Below are 21,265 nucleotides of genomic sequence, written 5' to 3'. Positions count from 1 at the left end.
AATCTACGAAAGCATATATATATATATATATATATATATATATATGCAGGTTTTGGTGTCTTCGGGTGTCTTCCCGTGTAAGAGTCGGGGTGTCTGTGCGACGTTTCGACGAGGTCTCACTCGTCATCTTCAGGCTGGTGCTTTCGGCTTCTTGTTACTGGAACAGAGCAGAATCTGGTGTTTGAGTTCCTATAAATACTGTTGAGGGGTGTGGTGTATAGCCTCCAACGTTCTGGGCAGAGAGGAAGTTCCTAGATTAGTGTGCCTTTTCTTCTTTTGTTCCTTAATTACTTGAGGGATATCTTGAGTGATTTCATGAGTGATATTCTGAATACCACTGGGTGGGTCATTAAGTGTAGATTAGTTGCTAAAGCTTTTGTGTCTTGACCTCTTGAGCTTGTGAAGAGTTTTTCTGAGAAGATGGCTGTGCTGCATTTAGTTGTGCTCTGGCTTGGCTTCGTGTATAGGGGCGAGCTGTGGTTTTGTGCCTTGTGCCAGCCAGATCTGTGTAGGGATTGCCGGGGGGTGCAGCATCGTAGCCAAGACTCTCATCTCCAGAACCAAACGCCTGGCTGACAAAGACCACTTGACAACTGAGTTACAGAATCTCTCAAATGTGTTAATCGCCAATGGATACCAGAAAAACAGGGTTACGAAGCTAATCCAAAAAGAAACACCCCCCAAAAACCAAGACACAGAAGAAAACAATGGCATGGCCCTCCTTCCTTATATCAAGGGCACTACAGACAAAATCAGCAAAATCCTCCATAAACACAATATCAAAACAGCCTTCTGCACCAACCAAAAAATAGCCAATATCCTCAGAAACCCAAAAGACAAAATCCAGCTGGAAAACCAAGGGGTCTATGAAATACCCTGCAAAGTCTGCCCAGCCACGTACATTGGACAAACAAACAGACGAATAAATGCACGTATCGCAGAACACAAGAATGCCGTCAAAAAAGAAGAAAAAACTTCCTCTCTTTTCCAACACATGAAAGAAACAGGACACGAAATTAATTTTGCAGATTCCAAATTGCTCTTTAACATGGAACATCACCACAAGAGAATAATCATGGAAGCCATCGAGATAGAGAAACACCCTCACAACATGAACAAGCGTGACGACACGTCCCGCCTGCCAGACATCTGGAAATTAGCCCTCCCCACAAAAACCGACACCAGAACCAGAGGCACACAGAACGCCGTCACCAATCAACCACACCAGACCCAAACCCAGACCCTCTCCACAGACATATTACAGACTCCATCCAGTAGCCAAACTATAGTGGCACCTCCGGATGCTGCACCCCCCGGCAATCCCTACACAGATCTGGCTGGCACAAGGCACAAAACCACAGCTCGCCCCTATACACGAAGCCAAGCCAGAGCACAACTAAATGCAGCACAGCCATCTTCTCAGAAAAACTCTTCACAAGCTCAAGAGGTCAAGACACAAAAGCTTTAGCAACTAATCTACACTTAATGACCCACCCAGTGGTATTCAGAATATCACTCATGAAATCACTCAAGATATCCCTCAAGTAATTAAGGAACAAAAGAAGAAAAGGCACACTAATCTAGGAACTTCCTCTCTGCCCAGAACGTTGGAGGCTATACACCACACCCCTCAACAGTATTTATAGGAACTCAAACACCAGATTCTGCTCTGTTCCAGTAACAAGAAGCCGAAAGCACCAGCCTGAAGATGACGAGTGAGACCTCGTCGAAACGTCGCACAGACACCCCGACTCTTACACGGGAAGACACCCGAAGACACCAAAACCTGCATATATATATATATATATATATAATATCTTCTTCCTCTTTTCTTCTGTCTTATGCCTGAAATGCTCTTTGGCAGGTTTGCAATGAAGGCAGCTGACAGGGTCTTGGCCTTCCTGAGTGGCCTTGCCAGTACTGAGCTAAGTGTAACTTCCTAGTGGTTGATGTTGTTTTTTAAACAATGTGATGATGACAGTTCCCAGGTTATATACAATGGGTTCTGAGGCATTGGAATGAAGGAAAAGTGTGTGTGTGTGTGTGTGAGAGAGAGAGAGAGAGAGAGAGAGAGAAAGAGACTTCCCCATAGTGCCTCAGAAACCATCATATAGAACTTGGGAACTACTATTATTATTAATTATTTATTTATTTATTTATTATAAGTGAACTAGCAACCTAAGGAGGTGAATTTCTACACCTGTCTGGGCACACAAAAATGTGCTATTTTTGGCTGCTATTTTTATTTGCTTGGACAGATTTGCTGTTCTCTGAACAGGGGTTTTGAAGTCCCTCCTGCTCCAAGAATAAGCTCCAAAACAGCCTTCTGTCAAAGCTGGAGAAAAACCAAACATTTAGGTACCTAAGGGGGTGAAGTATAAACGGTGTCACCTCCTTATGGTTGTAAAATGTTGATTACAAGACGATTACAAGAGAAATTGCGTGCACAAAAGTACTTCTTCATACCAAGAATAATTTGAACACAGGGAATTTACTTCCTTAAGACAGGGCAATGGCCACTGGCTCAGTTGTCTTTAAAATTGGGTTAGATAAATTATCAAGTCTTTTAGTGGCTATTGGCCATTATAGCTCTGTGGGATCTCCTTGTTCATAGGTAGTATGCCAGCCAAACACAAGTTCCTGGAGATCGACAGTAGAACGGGGCTTTTGACCATACACCACTGCCAAGAAACTTCTAGTTGGCCTCTGTAGGAAGGAAGGCAGACTCTGAACTACAGAGATGAACCTTTCGTCTAATTTTGCAAGCCTCACGGTCTTATTTACCTATTTCTTAACAATTTTACAGCCTGCATTTTCGATCCAAAATTCTCAGGGTAGTTCACAGTGATCCATAAAACCAACTTGTTAAGTCCAAGTAAATCCATAAGGCTTAAAATACAAGCGAATGAATCCAATGTAGCAGGAGGGAAAAGTCTAAAATGGCGCAGTACCTGACTAGGTAGGATGTGGGAGACTGGGATTCAAGCCCCCACTTGGCTATGAAGCATACTGGGTGACCTTTCTCTCAGCCTAAAATAACCTCACATGGTTGTTGTGGGTGTAAAAGTACACCATCTTGAGCTCTGTGGAGGAAAGGTGGGGTGTAAATGTAATAATAGATACTGCTGGGGAATCAAAGACTTGGTGAAATGAAAAGTCCTCCGTTTTGCCTCCTGAAGCTATGGATGACCCTCGTGGTCCCTTCCAACAATTCTGTGGAAGGGACCACGAGGGTCATCCATAGCTTCAGGAGGCAAAATTGAGGACTTTTCATTTCACCAATGGGGACGTGGTCTAAACCACTGAGCCTCTTGGGCTTGCCAATCAGAAGGTTGGCAGTTCGAATCCCTGCGATGGGGTGAGCTCCCGTTGCTGTGTCCCAGTTACTGCCAACCTAGCAGTTCGAAAGCACGCCAGTGCAAGTAGATAAATAGGTACCACTGCCGTGGGAAGGTAAATGGCGTTTCCGTGCACTCTGGTTTCCGTCATGGTGTCCCGTTGTGCCAGAAGCGGTTTAGTCATGCTGGTCACATGACCTGGAAAGCTGTCTGTGGACAAATGCCAGCTCCCTCGGCCTGAAAGTGAGATGAGCACCACAACCCCAGAGTCACCTTGGACTGGACTTAGCCGTCCAGAGGTCATTTACCTTTTTACCTTTTACAACTCTGTAACTGGATAAGGGTGGGTGAATAAAACTGCTTCATAGGTACAGTAACTTGAGTAAGGAATCTTAGAGTATATAAATATAAGACCCGCAAGAAATCATGATCATTTAGCTGGAACAAGCACAGAAATTGATAGAACTTGCATATTTAACACCAGCTGAGGCACTGCCTCTGCCTATATAGACTAAAAGGGCAGATTTAATTTCAGTCATAGAGTGCAGCAGCAGAACGATGTCATCAGGAAGCCACAGGGACATCTGTCTTAGTTGTGAAGAGCTTCATGCTTTAATCAGCAAATGCAAAATTAGCATATTCATGCTTTAAATGCTCGAATTATTTCCCCCATTGTTTAAAAGTAAGCTTATAGTGTGAGGTAAAGAGAATGACTGGAAATGATTCAGAACTCAGCTAAACTGGTAGGGGAAAAGCAATTTATATGCGATGTATGTGTGACATAACTTTGTGATGGGGAGTGGGTGGTGCTGTGGTCTAAACCACCGAGCCTCTTGGATTTGCTGATCAGAAGATCAGGGATTTGAATCCGCATGATGGGGTGAGCTCCCGTTGCTCTGTCCTAGCTCCTGCCAACCTAGCAGTTCAAAAGCACACCAGTGCAAGTAGATAAATAGGTACCGCTGTGGCAGGAAGGTAAACAGCATTTCCATGTGCTCTGGTTTCTATCACAGTGTTCCATTGCACCAGAAGTGGTTTAGTCATGCTGGCCTCATGACTCGTAAATCTGTCTGTGGACAAATGCTGGCTCCCCCGGCCTGAAGCAAGATGAGTGCCACAACCCCATAGTTGCCTTTGACTGGACTTAACCATCCAGAGGTCATTTACCTTTTATTTACCTTTTATAACACTGTGTCACCAGGTGGCGACATGGAGCCCCGTTTTCCCTCTACCTGTTTTCCCTGTTTAAATTCACAATGCTTTAAACTGAAACACTTCTCTGATGTGTCTAGATCCAGCCTCAGATTATACCGTGTACTGTTTCAGGTGAGCAATGGCGTTCCACAGAGCTCTTTATTCAGGATTGAAAAGGACTTATACTGGCACTGCATTATTAGTCTAACTTCGAATCATTGCTTCGAAGCAATGATTCTTCAACATCAACTTTGATAGATTAGTCATGTTGTTCAGATGCCTGATTATCATCTTTCAAAGCAACTACTCTATTCCAAACTTAAGAATGGAAAGTGTAATGCTGGTGGTCAACAAAAGAGGTTTAAAGACTCTCTCAAGGCAAATCGAAACAAATGTAGGAAAAACTGGCCTGCGAGTGTTCCAGTTGGAGAACAACCTTTACCAAAGATGTTGTGGACTTTGAAGATGCTCAAACTCAGGACGGAAGGGAGAAACGTGCTAAGAGGAAGGCACGCTTGGCAAACGCTCACCATGATCAACTCCCACCCGGCAACCTATGTTCCCACTGTGGAAGGATGTATGGATCCAGAATTGGAATCCACAGTCACTTACGAACTCACTGTTAAGACTGTGTTCATGGAAGACAATCTTACTCGGCTACAAGTGATCGCTAAAGAAGAAGAATTAGCCTAACAGTAGTAAACACTTTGTGAACTGGTGGGCAGGTGCCCGAGTTTCTCACATTGGGGTGGGGTTTGCTTTCCTCCAAAGCAAAGTTAGCTAACTGTCCCATCTCCTACCTGCCAGTTTCCCCAGTGATTTCTGTTTTTGCATGTCATGATGAAATCACTGAGGGCTGCCTATTGGGCAGTTACCACCCAGTCATCATTTTCAGAAAGCTTGAGATCTGGTTACCTGAAGAAATATCTTCCTCTGTGGTGGGGTTTTGTGTGTAGCCCCTCCTCGGAGTGCCTCAGGTGAAGCAGGCAGGGATGCAAGGAAGGGCATTTTCAGTGGTGGTGCCCCATTTATGCAACTAGTTCCAGGGGAGAACTTCAGTCTTCCAAATTTCAGTGGTGCCCTGCACAAGGCCAAAATTTTGTGCCATCTGCCTCTCGCCTTCTGTTCATAGTTGTGTTGTCTTATGACACCCCCTAAGCTCAGCACCCAGTGCACCAGCCCTAAATCTTTCTATGCCAGATCCCCAGGAAGCCTCACCTGGTACCCTCTTTGCTATCATTCTGATGCCCAGTGATTGCCTTTTTATTTTCCCAGGCTTTTAGAAGTCCGGAGTCTTATATTGTTTTATATGTTTTTGGGATCCATCTGTCTCAGGAGACAGGGTTCCTAAGGATTTCACTCTTAGCTCGTCATTGCAAACCACCCTGGTAATCATTTCAGAAGTTGTAAGGCGATCTAATGACCACATTTGCATTAAATATTTTTAATGGCTGCAAATGCTTTTAAAGGAGGGAGGATGCTCTCTCTTCCAATTTACCTCTTACCCAGCAGAAGCCAATGATTCTAGGCTGAGAGGAACAGAAATTTCTTACCAAAAGTCTGGAAGCTATATTTTTCTAATACTCGCTCACAGCTTATTCTGCTGGCCCCCAAATTTGCTATCCCTACACTTCCCAAATTGCACTAATCTAGAGTAGCCCCAGGTGTATGCAATAAAGGATAATGGAGTCCACTTTAGTTGATATAAGATACACCCAATGTACAAGAAAATGTCCCCTAATGACTTAGGTTAAAATCCTCTGAATTCAGTAGATTATACCAGGCATAGGCAAACTCAGCTCTCCAGATGTTTGGGACTACAACTCCCACAATCCCTAGCTAACAGGACCAGTGGTCAGGGATGATGGGAGTTATAGTACCAAAACATCTGGAGGGCCAAGCTGGAGGGATTATACATTTTAGTGAACCTCCGTTGATAGGATCAGGCTACAAGCCCGCAAGATGCTTGGTGTAAACCAGACTGACATATCCCTTTCCCTCATAAGTGCCAACTTGCAAAGATTCTTGACAGCTTGTTGTTTACCTTGAGATACTGCAAAACATCTGCAAACTTTTCAGTGTGTTATGTCAGTCTTACACCCCCAGACATAACACTGCTGAAATCATCTCATGGGGGATCTCTCAGCCTGTCAGTCCAGGGTTTGTATCAATGAGGAGCAGTTCATTGTGAACCCCTGTTCAGGGACTAAGCAGCCCCCAAATCTCTAATGCAGTAGTAGGACTTGTGAGGTGTTTGGCATCAGAATATTATGATCTTTGTAACAACTGAATATGCACATCATTTGGAGCATCTGTGACTTTAATTTTTGCTGTTAATATTGTTTCCTTCCTTTTGAAGTGAGGTTTTTATGTTTTAAGAAGAAAGCACCCTCAATTTAGAGGAGATTAAACAACCCCTTTATTATTTGTATGCAGTTATATTGGGTGCAGAAAGAAGACCATTACTGAGATTCCACCATTAAAACACAATACCCCCAAATTTGGAAAGCTTTCCTGCTCCATGCCCCCTTATTAGGAAAACAGAATGTATTTTTTCCACCTTGACTAATCTTGAGCGCCCCATCAGTGGGAAATTTGTTGAAAAATCTGTTGGAGGAGCAACTGGCACAACCAAAAGTCCTGTTGCTTAAAAAATGCATAACTTTGCCCAGATTATTCCTAATATTCTGGATCATTTTATTCCTCGATTCTTGAAGGCGACCTCTTCATTGCCATCTGTTAATTAACAGGGCCAAAGTTCATCTTGTATGATTAAAATCTACATATATTCTACTGTCATAGCATCCATACTTCCATCTGTTGTAACACAATGTCTGTAATTATGATAGGCAGGATGCGTTCTGCAGAGTGTGCTATCTTCTGCTGTTTACGTAGAAACTGGCTACAAGCTGAGTTAAAGGCAGAACAAACCATTCTTGATGAGGCCTGGGAACCTGCACAGAATAGAAATTAACTTCTCCAGCCACGCTGTGACTCAGAGTCAGCACCCAGAAACCAGCCTCCTGGGTCATAGCTGTTCCTCTTAATGGGCCCCCATATGCCAGATATTTAGATGGTAATGCATACATTACACAGAGCATATGTAGTGAAGAACTGTCAGGGGGCAAGTTGGCCAAGTTTGATTTATGAGTTTATAATCTAAATACTACAAGGAGAAGTAAAATAGGAGAAAAGATGGTGGGGCGTGCAGGGGGGGCCGGCCGCACCGGCCGCAACATCTGGGGGTTAGGGTTAGGGGGCGCAAATCCACGGGTTAGGGGGCGCAAATTACTTGCCTTGCCCCGGGTGCTGGCAACCCACGCTACGCCACTGCATCACTCCATAATGGGTTTGCTCTGTCTCCACAATCAGAGGCAGTAATTCTTCTGAATAACAGTTCCTGGAAGCCACAGGAGGTCCTGCTTGCTGATTTTCTGCAGCCATCGGGTTGGCTTCTGTGAGAACAGGATGCTGAATTAGATGGGACACTGGCCTGATCCAGCAGGCTCCTCTTAAGTTCTTACGTTTGAATATATGATTAGACCGCTGCCTTTATTTTATTTATTTTTATTTATTAAATCTATACACTTCCCTATACCCACAGATCTCAGGGCAGTTCACAGCATAAAATCACAATATAAATAATAATAATAATATAATAATAATTTATTATTTGTACCCCGCCCATCTGGCTGGGTTTCCCCAGCCACTCGGGGTGGCTTCCAACAGAATATTAAAATACAATAGTCTATTTGGGACGCGGGTGGCGCTGTGGGTTAAACCACAGAGCCTAGGACTTGCTGATCAGAAGGTCGGAGGTTCGAATCCCTGCGACGGGGTGAGCTCCCGTTGCTCGGTCCCTGCTCCTGCTCACCTAGCAGTTCGAAAGCACGTCAAAGTGCAAGTAGATAAATAGGTACTGGTCTGGCGGGAAGGTAAACGGCGTTTCCGTGTGCTGCTCTAGTTCGCCAGAAGCGGCTTAGTCCTGCTGGCCACATGACCCAGAAGCTGTACGCCAGCTCCTTCGGCCAATAAAGCGAGATGAGCGCTGCAACCCCAGAGTCGGTCACAACTGGACCTAATGGTCAGGGGTCCCTTTACCTTTACTATTAAACATTAAAAGCTTCCCTAAACAGGGCTGCCTTCAAATGTCTTCTAAAAACCACAGAATCCATAGTAAAAATAAAAACAGTAAACCAATAACGCCCTCCCCTTCCACAACACATTTTTAAAAGGGCATAGGATGTCAATCAGCCAGAGGCCTGGTTAAAGAGGAAACGTTTTTGCCTGGTGCCTAATCGTGTATAATGAAGGTGCTGGGTGAATCTCCCTGGGAAGAGCATTCCACAAGCAGGGAGTCACTGCAGAAAAGGCCAGTTCTCATGTTGCCACCCTCTGGACCTCTCGTGGAGGAGACACACAAAGAAGGGCCTCAGAAGATGATCTCAGGGTCTAGGGAGGTTCATATGGCGAGAGGCAGCCTTGAGCCTTTAACGACTTTATAGGTCAAAACCAGCACTTTGAATTGGGCCCAGAGACTAATTGGTAACCAGTGCAGTCAAACCAGGATCGGTGTAGAGTGGTACCTCAGGTTAAGTACTTAATTCGTTCCGGAGGTCCGTATTAACCTGAAACTGTTCTTAACCTGAAGTACCACTTTAGCTAATGGGGCCTCCTGTGCTGCCACGCCACCGGAGCACAATTTCTGTTCTCATCCTGAAGCAAAGTTCTTAACCTGAAGCACTATTTCTGGGTTAGCGGAGTCTGTAACCTGAAGCATATGTAACCTGAAGCGTATGTAACCCGATGTACCACTGTAATATGCTCAAACCGTCTTGCCCTGGTGAGCAACCTGGCCGCTGAATTCTGCACCAGCTGAAGTTTCCAAACCGTCTTCGGAGGCAGCCCCACATATAATGCATTACAGTAATCTAACCTTGAGGTTACCAGAACAGTAGTTAAGCTAGCCTGTGCATCAAATCGATGAGGTCTGAGTTTTAAGAAAGTATATATAGAGCAGGCAGGTAAGAATAAGTAGTGGCATTAAAACTCATTATGTAGTAGTTTCAAAACCTCAGGGTGTTTTGCCTTGTGAGATAGTTTACTATTATTCTCATTTCATACATGTTGTATGGAGACTGAGATAATGGGTTGCTCACAGTTGCAGAACCAGCCCAAGGCAGAGCTGGGACTTGTCAAATCCCCTTATCAGAGTCCACTTCTTCTATATACTGGCACACAGCAGCTTTCATTAAGGAACAAAAGTACCTAGGGAATAATAATGAATAAACGTTGATTTCTGTTTTTGTTCAAATGAAATGTTTGCCTTACAGCCCTTGAAAGAAAATGATGATGGCCATGCCTCAGAGAGAGGAAGATTATTTCTCACCTCTCCCCTAGGAAAATGTTAAATGGCTTTATGGCACTGCTGAAAGAGGTAGTTGAGCCTCAAGCAGCATTCAAAGCCAACCATGGTCAGGGCTTAGATAATTTATTTTTCACCCTACTACTGCAAATAGTGAGGTAAATAAGAGATGTGGACAGTGGAGCTATTATTACTTCTTCCTCAGCTTGCTAAATACTCAATAAATGATGTGTGGGAAATTATTTGTTTTTTTTAAGTGTAGCATCATAGATGTACTGTCCTCCGCAGATGAAAAATGCAATGACCTAATTTGCAGTTCACAGTAAGCCACAGTGAGGCATACTAAGGTTTGGTTTAGTGTGGTGCCCAAACCCAAGCTCTCTCTCTCTAGACTAGCCATGCTCTGTAACCAAGAATAAACATTGGTTACAGCCTGTGGTTAGTCTTCACAGCCAAGAGCCTGGGTTGGAATGGCATGCTAAGACTACCACTACTACTACTAATAATAATAATTTATTTATTTATACCCCGGCCATCTGGCTGGGTTTCCCCAGCCACTCTGGGTGGCTCCCAATCAAATATTAAAAACACAATGCAGCATTAAACATTAAAAACTTCCCTAAACAGGGCTGCCTTCAGATGTCTCTTAAAAGTAGGATAGTTACTTATTTTCTTGACATCTGATGGGAGGGCTTTTCACAGGGCAGGTGCCACTACCGAGAAGGCCCTCTGTCTGGTTCCATGTAACCTCACTTCTCGCAATGAGGGAACCACCAGAAGGCCCTTGGCGCTGGACATCAGTGTCCGGGCTGAACGATGGGGGTGGAGATGCTCCTTCTGATATACAGGACCAAGGCCGTTGGCAGCATGGCAGCCAGGGATGAATGAAACATCTTCAAGCTCATATCCAGGAGTCTACATTACCCCGCCAAGCCATCATTTGGCTTGACACGTTGCGTGACTCAAACCAGTCTTATCCCTCTGTTACAGAGGGCATAGCTGAAGCAAGCTTCCCATTGTATGAGTGGTCTACGAAGTGACATAGGTGGCTGTGGGGCAGAGAATTCACCTACTGATGCCCTCTGAAGCAGATTTTGTATGTCATAATGAGCACACACTCAAAATGCCTGTTAATTGTGAGTTGCACATGCGACTCTGGTGGAATCTAGACACATATTAAAAACTTTTGAAAAATATATTGGATTTGCCATAGCTCACCATTGCCATCTAATGTCACATTTGTATAATGCACTTTACAACACACTTAAAAATGTTTTATTTGCAGCTGTATAGCTGAGTGCTCTGTGTATCGCGAACTTCTTAAGAATAGAGGAGGCTTATATTTGGCTGAGCACTGAAAGGAGTGTCTATGAGGCCATATCCCTCTCAGGCACTGACTATTGGACATACTTATGAGAAGAGAAGGTTTCCTGGAAAAGACCCTGATGTTGGGAAAGATTGAGGGTACAAGGAGAAGGGGACGGTAGAGGATGAGATGGTTGGACAGTGTTCTCGAAGCTACCGGTATGAGTTTGACCAAACTGCGGGAGGCAGTGGAAGACAGGAGTGCCTGGCGTGCTCTGGTCCATGGGGTCACGAAGAATCGGACACGGCTAAATGACTAAACAACAACATTAGACATACTGGCTGAGCTTGATGGGATTTGTAGTCTGAGAACATTTGGAAAGATTGCACATGATTGAATAGTCCTCCTTGTTGCAGAAAAAAAATAAAATGTTCTACATAGTGAAGAAAAGTTTAAGTGAGAGGAGTTCCAGCTTTGCCTAGCCTTTTCCCTAATATTCTAGAGTTGTGCATACGAACAATTATTTTCATGGGAAGGAGTCGGCCATGCAGTTCTCCTACCAGGAATGATTTTAGCCATCTCAACCTGCTGTTTGCATATAGTAGGCATTCATGCTGCTGCCAAAACACACACAACAGCCTATTACACTGTGTTTCTTCACCTATAAAATGGGTTTAATAATATTCAATTACACACCACTCTGAGCTGTCACAATATTTAATTGGATAATGTTTGTGGAGCACTGTGCTAATAAGATACACCGTATAAATGTTAAGTATTATTATCGCAAAAGGTCAGCGAAGAGAAGGAAACAAACCACCTATTAACAACCACCATAAATGAACCATATCCAAGTCAAGCACTTTTTTTAAAAAATAAAAGACTGGGGCATTGTACAGATTCATAAAGAGATTGGGTAATGACAACGTTCTCTCTTTCTTCATGCTTTGCAAGACAAACCTCCCAGGGCAAATAATTTGATGGTTTCAGGCCAGCCACTATTTTCCTGATGGATTAGTGTATTGATGTTGAACAAAAGGGATTAATTCAGTAGTGTAATGGGGGGACCTCATGGCAGGAACCAACTGCATGTTAGGTATTTCTTCAGGGCGATACTCTTTTCCATTCTCTCCCTTTCTGGTTACTATCTCCCATTTCAGGAAGATAAGAGTGGACCGAAAGCCCACTCATCATGATACGATTTAAATATGCTCAGTGATCCCTGGATTGTCCATGTGCCTGATATAATTAAGGACATTGTTGATCCAGAACATTCAGTTCAAGAAATTTGAACCGCTTAAGCTGGTTGTATTGCTTTTTGGGTTGTTATTTCTCAGATTTTTTTATATTGGGTGGCAAAATAATTCTCTTTTTTTGCCATATCATTTTTATTAATTTTACAACAATGTTTTCCATTACAATCTCTCCTCTTATATTATACAATTGGGCTTTTTAGCGCCATGACTCCCTTCAAACCTTCCTTACGATTTTCTGTCTTTCATTTCAAATTTCTGCATTTTCACTACTTAACCTTTGTTTTCAAATCAAAAACATCAAAGCATCATATTTTCTTATTCTTCTCTGCAGTGAATTTTATACCTTTCCTTACAAAGCTTCTTGCAATCCTACTGTCATGTTTGATTGGCTACAATTGTCGTTCAAATAATTTACAAATTTAGTCCAGCCCTTGATGAACTTCTGGTCCCGCTGTTCTCGAATTCTTCCCGTCATTTTGGCCAGTTTCACATACTCCGGGTGGCAAAATAATTCTGCTAGTGCAAGGACCCTCTCCACTTTTTGCATGCCTGTTAAATGTGTTCTCTTGTTTTCCCAACTCTCTCGAGCAGATTTGGTGGGGCTTCCAACATATATAATAGAACATTAAACATTTAAAAACTCCCCTATACAGGGCTGCCTTCAGGTGTCTTCTAAAGGTTGTATAGCGACTTATCTCCTTGGCTCGGGGATTGCACAACTTCATACCCTCCAACATTTCTCAAATGAAAATAAGGACATCCTAAGGAATGACAAACCTAGACAGCATCTTAAAAAGCAGAGATATCACCTTGCCAACAGAGGTCCGTATAGTTAAAGCTATGGTTTTCCCAGTAGTGGAAGTGAGAGCTGGACCATAAAGAAGGCTGATCGCCGAAGAATTGATGCTTTTGAATTATGGTGCTAGAGGAGACTCTTGAGAGTCCCATGGACTGCAAGAAGATCAAACCTATCCATTCTGAAGGAAATCAGCCCTGAGTGCTCACTGGAAGGACAGATCCTGAAGCTGAGACTCCAATACTTTGGCCACTTCATGAGAAGAGAAGGCTCCCTGGAAAAGACCCTGATGTTGGGAAAGATGGAAGGCACAAGGAGTAGGGGACGACAGAGGACGAGATGGTTGGATAGTGTTCTTGAAGCTACCAGCATGAGTTTGACCAAAGTGCAGGAGGCAGTGGAAGACAGGAGTGCCTGGTGTGCTCTGGTGCATGGGGTCATGAAGAGTCAGACACGGCTAAACGACTAAACAACAACAACAAAAGGAAAAGTGGGACATTCCAGGATCAGATCAGGAACTAGGATGGCTTCTTTAAAATCAGGACTGTCCCAGGAAAACAGGGACACTTGGAGGGTCTGTGGCAGTTCAGATGGCGACTGCATTTTTAATTTGTTGCATAATGCATCTGTTGCAATGTACATGTTGTGAAGACTGCATGCTGCAAATAAGAGGCATCACCCTGTGCTCCTCATGGAGCTCCACCCATTAATGGCTGGCACGGTTTTTGCTCTCCTATTTGCTGACTAGACCAGCCAGCCAGAATTGTAGGTGGAAGAGAGATGCCTGTTTTGGAGGAAGAAGCTTCCAAGCTTCCCAGGAACTGATAAGTGAATGCAACCATGAGCACACTGTCCAGAAGGACTAACATTTATTCATGGACCTCCTAAGCAGAAGGAACCGAAGGTGTAAATTAGACTGACAGCATCCACAGCGAACTGTAATGTAAGGTTCCATTCCAAGCTATTTTTCTCTACATCCTGGCAAAAAAGCAATGTGCCATGCTTTCACGTGTCAAAGAAAACATATGTCTTGGATGTCCTTTTTTGCATTAGGAGTTAACCTCATCTCCTAATAGGTGTATAGCAGGAGCGAGAAACCTGTTGGTCTCCACAGACGCGACAGCAATACTTCTGAATACCAGTTGCTGGAAAACACAGGAACTGGAGAGTGTTTTTGTGCTCATACTCTGCTCACTGGTTTCCACAGGTATCTGGGTGGCCACTGTGAAAACAGAATGCTGGACTAGCAAGTTCTTATGTTCTGCTGGACTATAAGTCCTAGCCAGCATGGCCATTGGCTATACTGGGTGGAGTTAGTGCAATGTAGAGGAAAGACCCCCCCCCCCTATTCCTGGTGTAGTGTGTATCTTTGTGTTGCAAGAAACTTCTCCACCATTCATGTGACACAGCATTCAGTTAAAGGCTGAATCTATGAAAACTAGCACACTTCTCTGCATCGGGGTAGCAAATGTGCTCCTGGCCAGAAGCTGTTGGGTTGCAACTCCTAGAAGCATGGGCAACTCCTAGAAGCATGAGAGTTGTAGTCCAATAACATCTCGAAGGCACCATGTTGGCTACTGTTGCTCTACATCAGTGCTTCCCAAACTTGGGACTCCCACTGTTTTTGGACTACAGTTCCCATCATCCCTGACCACTGGTCCGGCCCGCTACGGATAATGGGAGTTGTAGTCAAAAAGCAGCTGGAAACCCAAGTTCTACATGTTTCTTGCAGATTCAAATCCCACTGTGTGTTCAAAGGATTCACTTCTCTGGCATAGCAGAGTTAGCCTTGATGCTTATCAGAGCGAAGAACCTTTCAAGGAACTGGCTATTGGATATCCATTTTATGTGTTTTCGTAGTTGGATGAGGCATTGCCTCCCTCATAAGTTTTGGTTTCTCGCAGTTTCACATTTCCCCAGTCTTCTTCAGTTTCCTGCATTTCTGCATTTGTTTGTGATTTCCGTCGGCATTTTTGTACACATTTTGTTGTCAACGTTAGAAAGCTGCGTCACAACATTTGAGGAGGTGCTCTTGGCTTCACAGGTTAGTTTGGAAGTGGCAAACGAGGCAGGTTTATGCTATAATGCAAACTGGTCAAATTTCTCCCTCCTCGCTACTCCCCAGAGGCAGCACCTGGCAAAGAGTGGAGTCTAAGGCCCATAAAAGGTTTCACAAAGGGGGTCACAACCAGTGGCAAACTCCTGCTCAAACTCTAGCCAGCAATGTAAAACTGCCATCATCCACCCCCGTCGTTCTGCCCAGACACTGAGGTCCAGCTCCGAGGGCCTTCTGGTGGTTTCCTCGCTGCGAGAAGCCAAGTTACAGGGAACCAGGCAGAGGGCCTTCTTGGTAGTGGCGCCCACCCTGTGAAATGCCCTCCCACCAGATGTTAAAGAGAAAAACAACTACCAGACTTTTAGAAGACATCTGAAGGCAGCCCTGTTTAAGGAAGCTTTTAATGTTTAGCAGGCTATTGTTTTTTTAATATTTTGTTGGAAGCCGCCCAGAGTGGCTGGGGAAACCCAGCCAGATGGGCGGGGTAGGAATAAATTATTATTATTATCATTATCATCATCATCATCATCCCTGACCATTGGCCATAGTGGCTGGAGTTGATGGGGCAGGAAGTTCAGTAACACCCATAGAGCTATAGCATCACCAACCCACCATAAGGGAAATCCACCTCCCCATTCATGGGAGGAAATGAATATCCATTCTTCTCTTGTCAGGATTTCTTCTTCTTCCCATTTTTGGGCAAGTAACATTCTTGCAGCTGTAGTTTCTGTACTGTTTTGGTAGTTCTACACCTATAATTTCCAAAAGAAAAGCTTCTGGGGGTTTTTTGTGCAAATGTTACCTTAAACATCTTTTTCAATTCATTATATATCATTTCCCATTAAGCTTTAACATTTAACCACGGGTGATAAAAAGTACATTCTTTCTCTTTGCATTTCCAACACTTATTAAATTTTGATGTATACATTTTTGCCAATCTACTAGGTGCTAGATGCCATCTATATAACATTTTCATGTCATTTTCTCTTAAACCATAACATGCTGTAAACTTTATGCCCATATTCCACAATCGTTCCCATGTTTACGTATCTATATTATAACCAAAATCTATTGCCCAAAATCTATTGTCCTTTGTCTCCCATTCCAATAATATCATTTTAGAGTAGACAGCACTTTGACATTACATTCCAACAGGTCTCTCTCCACTTGTGATAATTGTTATACATTTTTCTAATTCACTCTTGTGTGTTTGTGAATGGCATCTGAGTTGCTGCTTTTTAAAAAAAGAAAGAAAATGACACTATGCTCATGCTTAGTACAATTTAATGATCCCACTAATCTATTATGTGCACAATATAATATTAACTCGTCAATTCTTTAATTTTCCTTACAGATCTGAAACGCCCTCCGTTCAACATGCTTCTCCTTGGCCTCCTGTCTCTGCTTGTTTTGCAAAGCGAAGGCTTCAGCACCAGTTTTCCTGATGAAACCATTGCGGAGTTTTCAGTGAATGTTTACAATCAGCTGAGAGCTGCGGGGGAAGATGAAAACATTATTTTCTCTCCACTGGGAATATCAATCGCCATGGGAATGGTGGAACTCGGAGCTCATGGGTCCACCCTTAAGGAAATCAGACACGCCATGGGATATGAAGGTTTGAAAAACGGTAATGAGTGTTCAACAAAGCGCCAAGCGACACTTATTTGATTATTATTTTGTCCAGTCGATACATTAAAACAACAGCTTAACACTCACCTGGGATTAAATTCCATTGAACTCAGCAGGTCTTAACATCTTAGCAGACACACATAGGGTGGTCCTGCATAACAATCTAGGAAGCGTGAGTGCCACATATATTTTTTTCTTTATAAATGGCTCTTTCATAGAATTCTAGACAGGATTGATCACCTGTGTTGATGGAAGTGAATTTTAATATTTCTACAAGGTCTCATCTGCTTGAAGGAAAGAAGGGGGGCCCTTAATATGTATTATTAAAGAGAAAATGATGAGTTGGTATATTAATACCTAGGCTTTCAATAATAAAAATGCCCAAGGCAGCTGACAATAAAATTCTCAATAAAAAATAACACATAAAAATCAGATAAGAGCTGATAAAAAAATAAATTAATCTTCTTTTATGCGTATTGAATGAAAACCTGCTTGAAGGAAGATATTATATTACTTTGGGGGGGAACACCTCATTTTATTTTGACATCATTCTGATTGGGTGATGTGTATGATGTCGCAAATCAACACACACACACAATTCCAGGAATAGCTCTGCATTCCTTTTTAAACAAATAGTTTAAACAGATAGTTTAAAAACTATTAATAAATAATTGCTATTTTTATTTATTTTATTAACTCAATTTATATCCCACTTACCAGCCTAGCAGCTACCTTCTGTACTAGAGGCAACCACTGTCCCATCTTCAAGGGCAGCCCCACATACAGTGCATTGCAGAAGTCCAGATGGGAGGTCACCAGAGCATGGACAGCTGAGGCCAGGCTATTCTGATCCAGAAACTGCAATTGTGATAAATCATTCTAAACTAGGCATAAGCACACAGAAGCCACCTGAGACTCGAGAGACAAGTTGAAATCTAGGAGTACTTCCAGCCTATGAACCTATTCCTTCAAGCGGAGTTCAGCCTCTCCCAGAACAGGTTGTACACCTGATTCCGGGACACAAAAACCTCCCACCCACCTCTTTTTACATCTTGTAAGGATTTAGCATCAGTTTATTTGCCCCACCCATCCTTCATTGCCCCCAGATGTTGGTCCAACACTTTTATAGCCTCTCATGATTCATACGGAATAGTGAAGAGAAAGCTGTGTGTCATCAGCATACTGACCTGTTTCAAATCCATGTATAATAGCTCCGTTAGTTTCATATAGGAGATATAATGGACCTTTGTATACCAAAGGCTATGGAGCCAGCAACAATCTCCTAGTACAGTAGTACCTCCGGTTATGTAACCCTCTGGTTACGTAAACTTTGGGATGCGAAAGCGGCGAACCCGGAAGTATTTGACCGGGTTTCATCATGCGTGTATGCACAGAAGTGGTCCTCAGGTTGCGGAGACCTCAGAATCCGACTGGACCTCCGGAACGGATCCCGTCCACAACCGGAGGTACCACTGTACTACTTTCTGGTACTGACCCTGCAGGTAGGAGCTTTGTTACCACTGTAACAGAGTACTCCCACCTCCCTAAGTCACTCCAGAAGAATACCATAGTCAGAGGTATCAAGAACCACTGAGAGATCAAGGAGAACCAACAGGGTCTTAACTCCCTTCGTCTCTCTTCTGATAAAGGTCATAAATCAGAGCAACCCCTAAGGCTGTTTTGGTGCCAAATACAGGCCTTAAACCAAACTGGAATGTCTCTAGGTAACAAGGGGATGAACAAACACATAAAATATGCCTGCTGCTTTGTTTTAAAATGGAAAAGATGAGTGTCATGCATTGATCAGAAAGGCAAGACTGAAAGGTAGACCAACATTCAGTTGGCTGGCATGTATATGTCACATTCAGATGGTGGGTTGCAGCTAAAGAATTCATTGCTAGTCTTCTTTTATAGATTATTTAACTAATTTAGTTATGCATTTTTAAGCACACTTCAGAGAAAAGGGTTGTTTACTTGTGCATATTATTAAAGTTACAGTATTACATAACTAAACCAGAACTATAATCAGTTCCTATTATAAACATTCGCCCACTTCACCAAAAATTCAGCATTCAGTCCATGCGCAACGGAGTTAAAATTACGAACAGCATTAGCCTAATCAAAGGCCTGATTAAGGTGTGTCTTCACAGTCTGCTTAAAACTCTGTGGAGAGGGAGCCAAGCAGAGGAGGGAACCTTGTGTTGTTGGATTGCAATAAAATGTTGAATTGGACCTGGTAGCATCTGGTAGCTATTGCAGTTAGTGCAAGACTGGTGTTATGTGGACCGGAATAGAAACTTCACTCTCAATCTTGCGCGCTATTTTCTGAACACAAGGAGCTTCCAGTCTCCCTTCAGAGGTGCCTTATAGAATCTAAACTTGAGGTTACCAGATAATGGGCCACTGTGGCTAGCTGCTATCCTGATCCTTCCGTCTTCACCCTTCTTATTGTATCTGAGACATGGGAATAAGGTTTTCCCCCCTCCTCAATAATTTGGTCCCTTGCTCAATGTGATTTCATGCCTCTTCATGGGAGAACAGAGGTATCTGGGGTCCACTGGAGCAGATTTGGGGGCATACAGGGATAGCAGAGGAAGAATAAGTTGTGTTACATGAGTGGAACTCTGTGTGTAGAGTGTTGGAGACAACCCAAAATGTATACTCCGCTCCCATCCCCCTATTTTTTCACGGTCACCGCAGTATCTCCAATCCTCACTTTTTCAACAATTTTTTGTGAGGGTAAAAGCAACTTCCAGCCCCACTCATCTGCAATGAGCTTGGGCCTCGCACTAAATTCCTTATGTGATCTGTCTGGAGGCCCATTTGGACCTTCAGCTCTTTTAAACCATCCCTGCTGACAGAACCGCATTTGATTTATTTTTATTTTTTTGCAAACCTTGCAGCGCTAAACAAAAGGGGTGAAGGAATTTAAAAATAAGTCCCGTTCTCATTTTGGAGACAAGGTGACAGTCTGTCATCGTTTTCAAAATGCGGCGACATTTGCAGCACGCTGAGCTGGTTTATTTTTTCTGTGCAAATGGTATGCGCTAATCCTATGTAAACATCGTTAGTGCGGCTTTGGGGGAAATCTTGAAGGAGCTCTATGGGAATCTTTAGAATAGCAGAGGAAATTTTAAACAGCTGGCCCAACAGTGTAAATATTTAACAAAAGTGGTTGGGAACCTCCCATTAAAAGTTGGAAACATATGGGCACATAATGCCGGTTTATAAAACAGTTGATTGTCAACTGATGAATGCTATTCCCTGTCAAAGGACTGCTTTGTGCTCTAGTTCATTGCCTTGGTTATGATTTTTTTCTTTTCTTTTCAAAAAGAGAATGATGTGCACGCAGGGAACATGCAAGAGGAAAGGTGAGGGTGGAATTAAAAGAACAAAAGGATTGCACACGGAAATGGCCGCAAAGAAGTTTTTGTTCCCCTGTCATAATATTAGGAATTCGGGTCACCCAGTGGAATTGGTTGGCAGTAGACTCAGGACAAAAATACCTTGAGCCATGCATAATTTAACTTGTGAAATTCACTGCCACAGGCCCTCATCTTACATCTCTGTAAAAGGGGATTAGACATATTCTTGGAGATAGATCTGTCAATGGCTGGGGCTTGTAGTTGATAAAATCTGGAGGGCTAAAGGTTTCCCAAACTTGCTCTGTGGTAAGAGGGGGCTGCCCATTATTTTCCATGTATGCAAAGCATGACATAATAGGGACACATATTGAACACTTATTGGCATTAATGGAGAATTCTCCATTTAAATGTAGCTTTGGCTGCTCATGAAGACTCTTGAATTGCTTTGGGCGGCTGCCTCTGCTTCTAATGTTTTAGAAGCTTTTAGAATGTTTTTAGTCCCAAGTCTTTTTGAAGAAGAGTCAAGCCACCCTATATACCATTTCACAGTGACCTTCTCTGTCGAAAGCGAAAATATCACTGTGATTTTCCACTGGGAAGACAATGGGATTCTTTAAGCCCTCAATATATTTACTTAACCCTGACAGAAATATTTCCTATCTCGCACCTTGCTTTCAGGTGAAGAATTTTCCTTCTTGAAGGACCTTTCTGACATGGCAAATGCTGAAGACAGCCAGTACGTGATGAAGCTTGCCAATTCCCTCTATGTACAGAACGGGTTTCACGTCAGTGACAAATTTTTGCAGCTGATGAAGACGTACTTCAGAGCTGAAGTGGAAGATGTGGATTTCAGTCAAAACATAGCAGTCGCCAGCCACATCAATAGATGGGTGGAGAATCACACAAATAGTACGTTCCTGTATTTTTACATTCCTCCTCACTGTCAACAGTTGTCATTTT

General features: G+C 43.1%; 1 protein-coding gene across 1 annotated transcript in view; it reads left to right on the top strand.

The window, feature by feature from the left end:
• Positions 1-21,265, top strand: part of SERPINI1 (serpin family I member 1) — a 101,683-nt gene that overhangs the window by 41,073 nt on the left and 39,345 nt on the right. The window contains exons 2-3 of the mRNA XM_082224485.1: positions 16,666-16,938; positions 20,984-21,214. Of these exons, the coding sequence (XP_082080611.1) occupies positions 16,689-16,938; positions 20,984-21,214 (481 nt within the window). The 5' untranslated portion in view covers positions 16,666-16,688. The remainder of the gene's footprint in view (positions 1-16,665; positions 16,939-20,983; positions 21,215-21,265) is intronic.

The sequence above is a fragment of the Podarcis vaucheri genome, assembly GCF_965113315.1.
Source record: "Podarcis vaucheri genome assembly, chromosome: 5".
Taxonomy (NCBI): domain Eukaryota; kingdom Metazoa; phylum Chordata; class Lepidosauria; order Squamata; family Lacertidae; genus Podarcis; species Podarcis vaucheri.
Note: the sequence above shows the minus strand (reverse complement) of the source record. Positions and strands in the feature narration are given on the sequence as shown.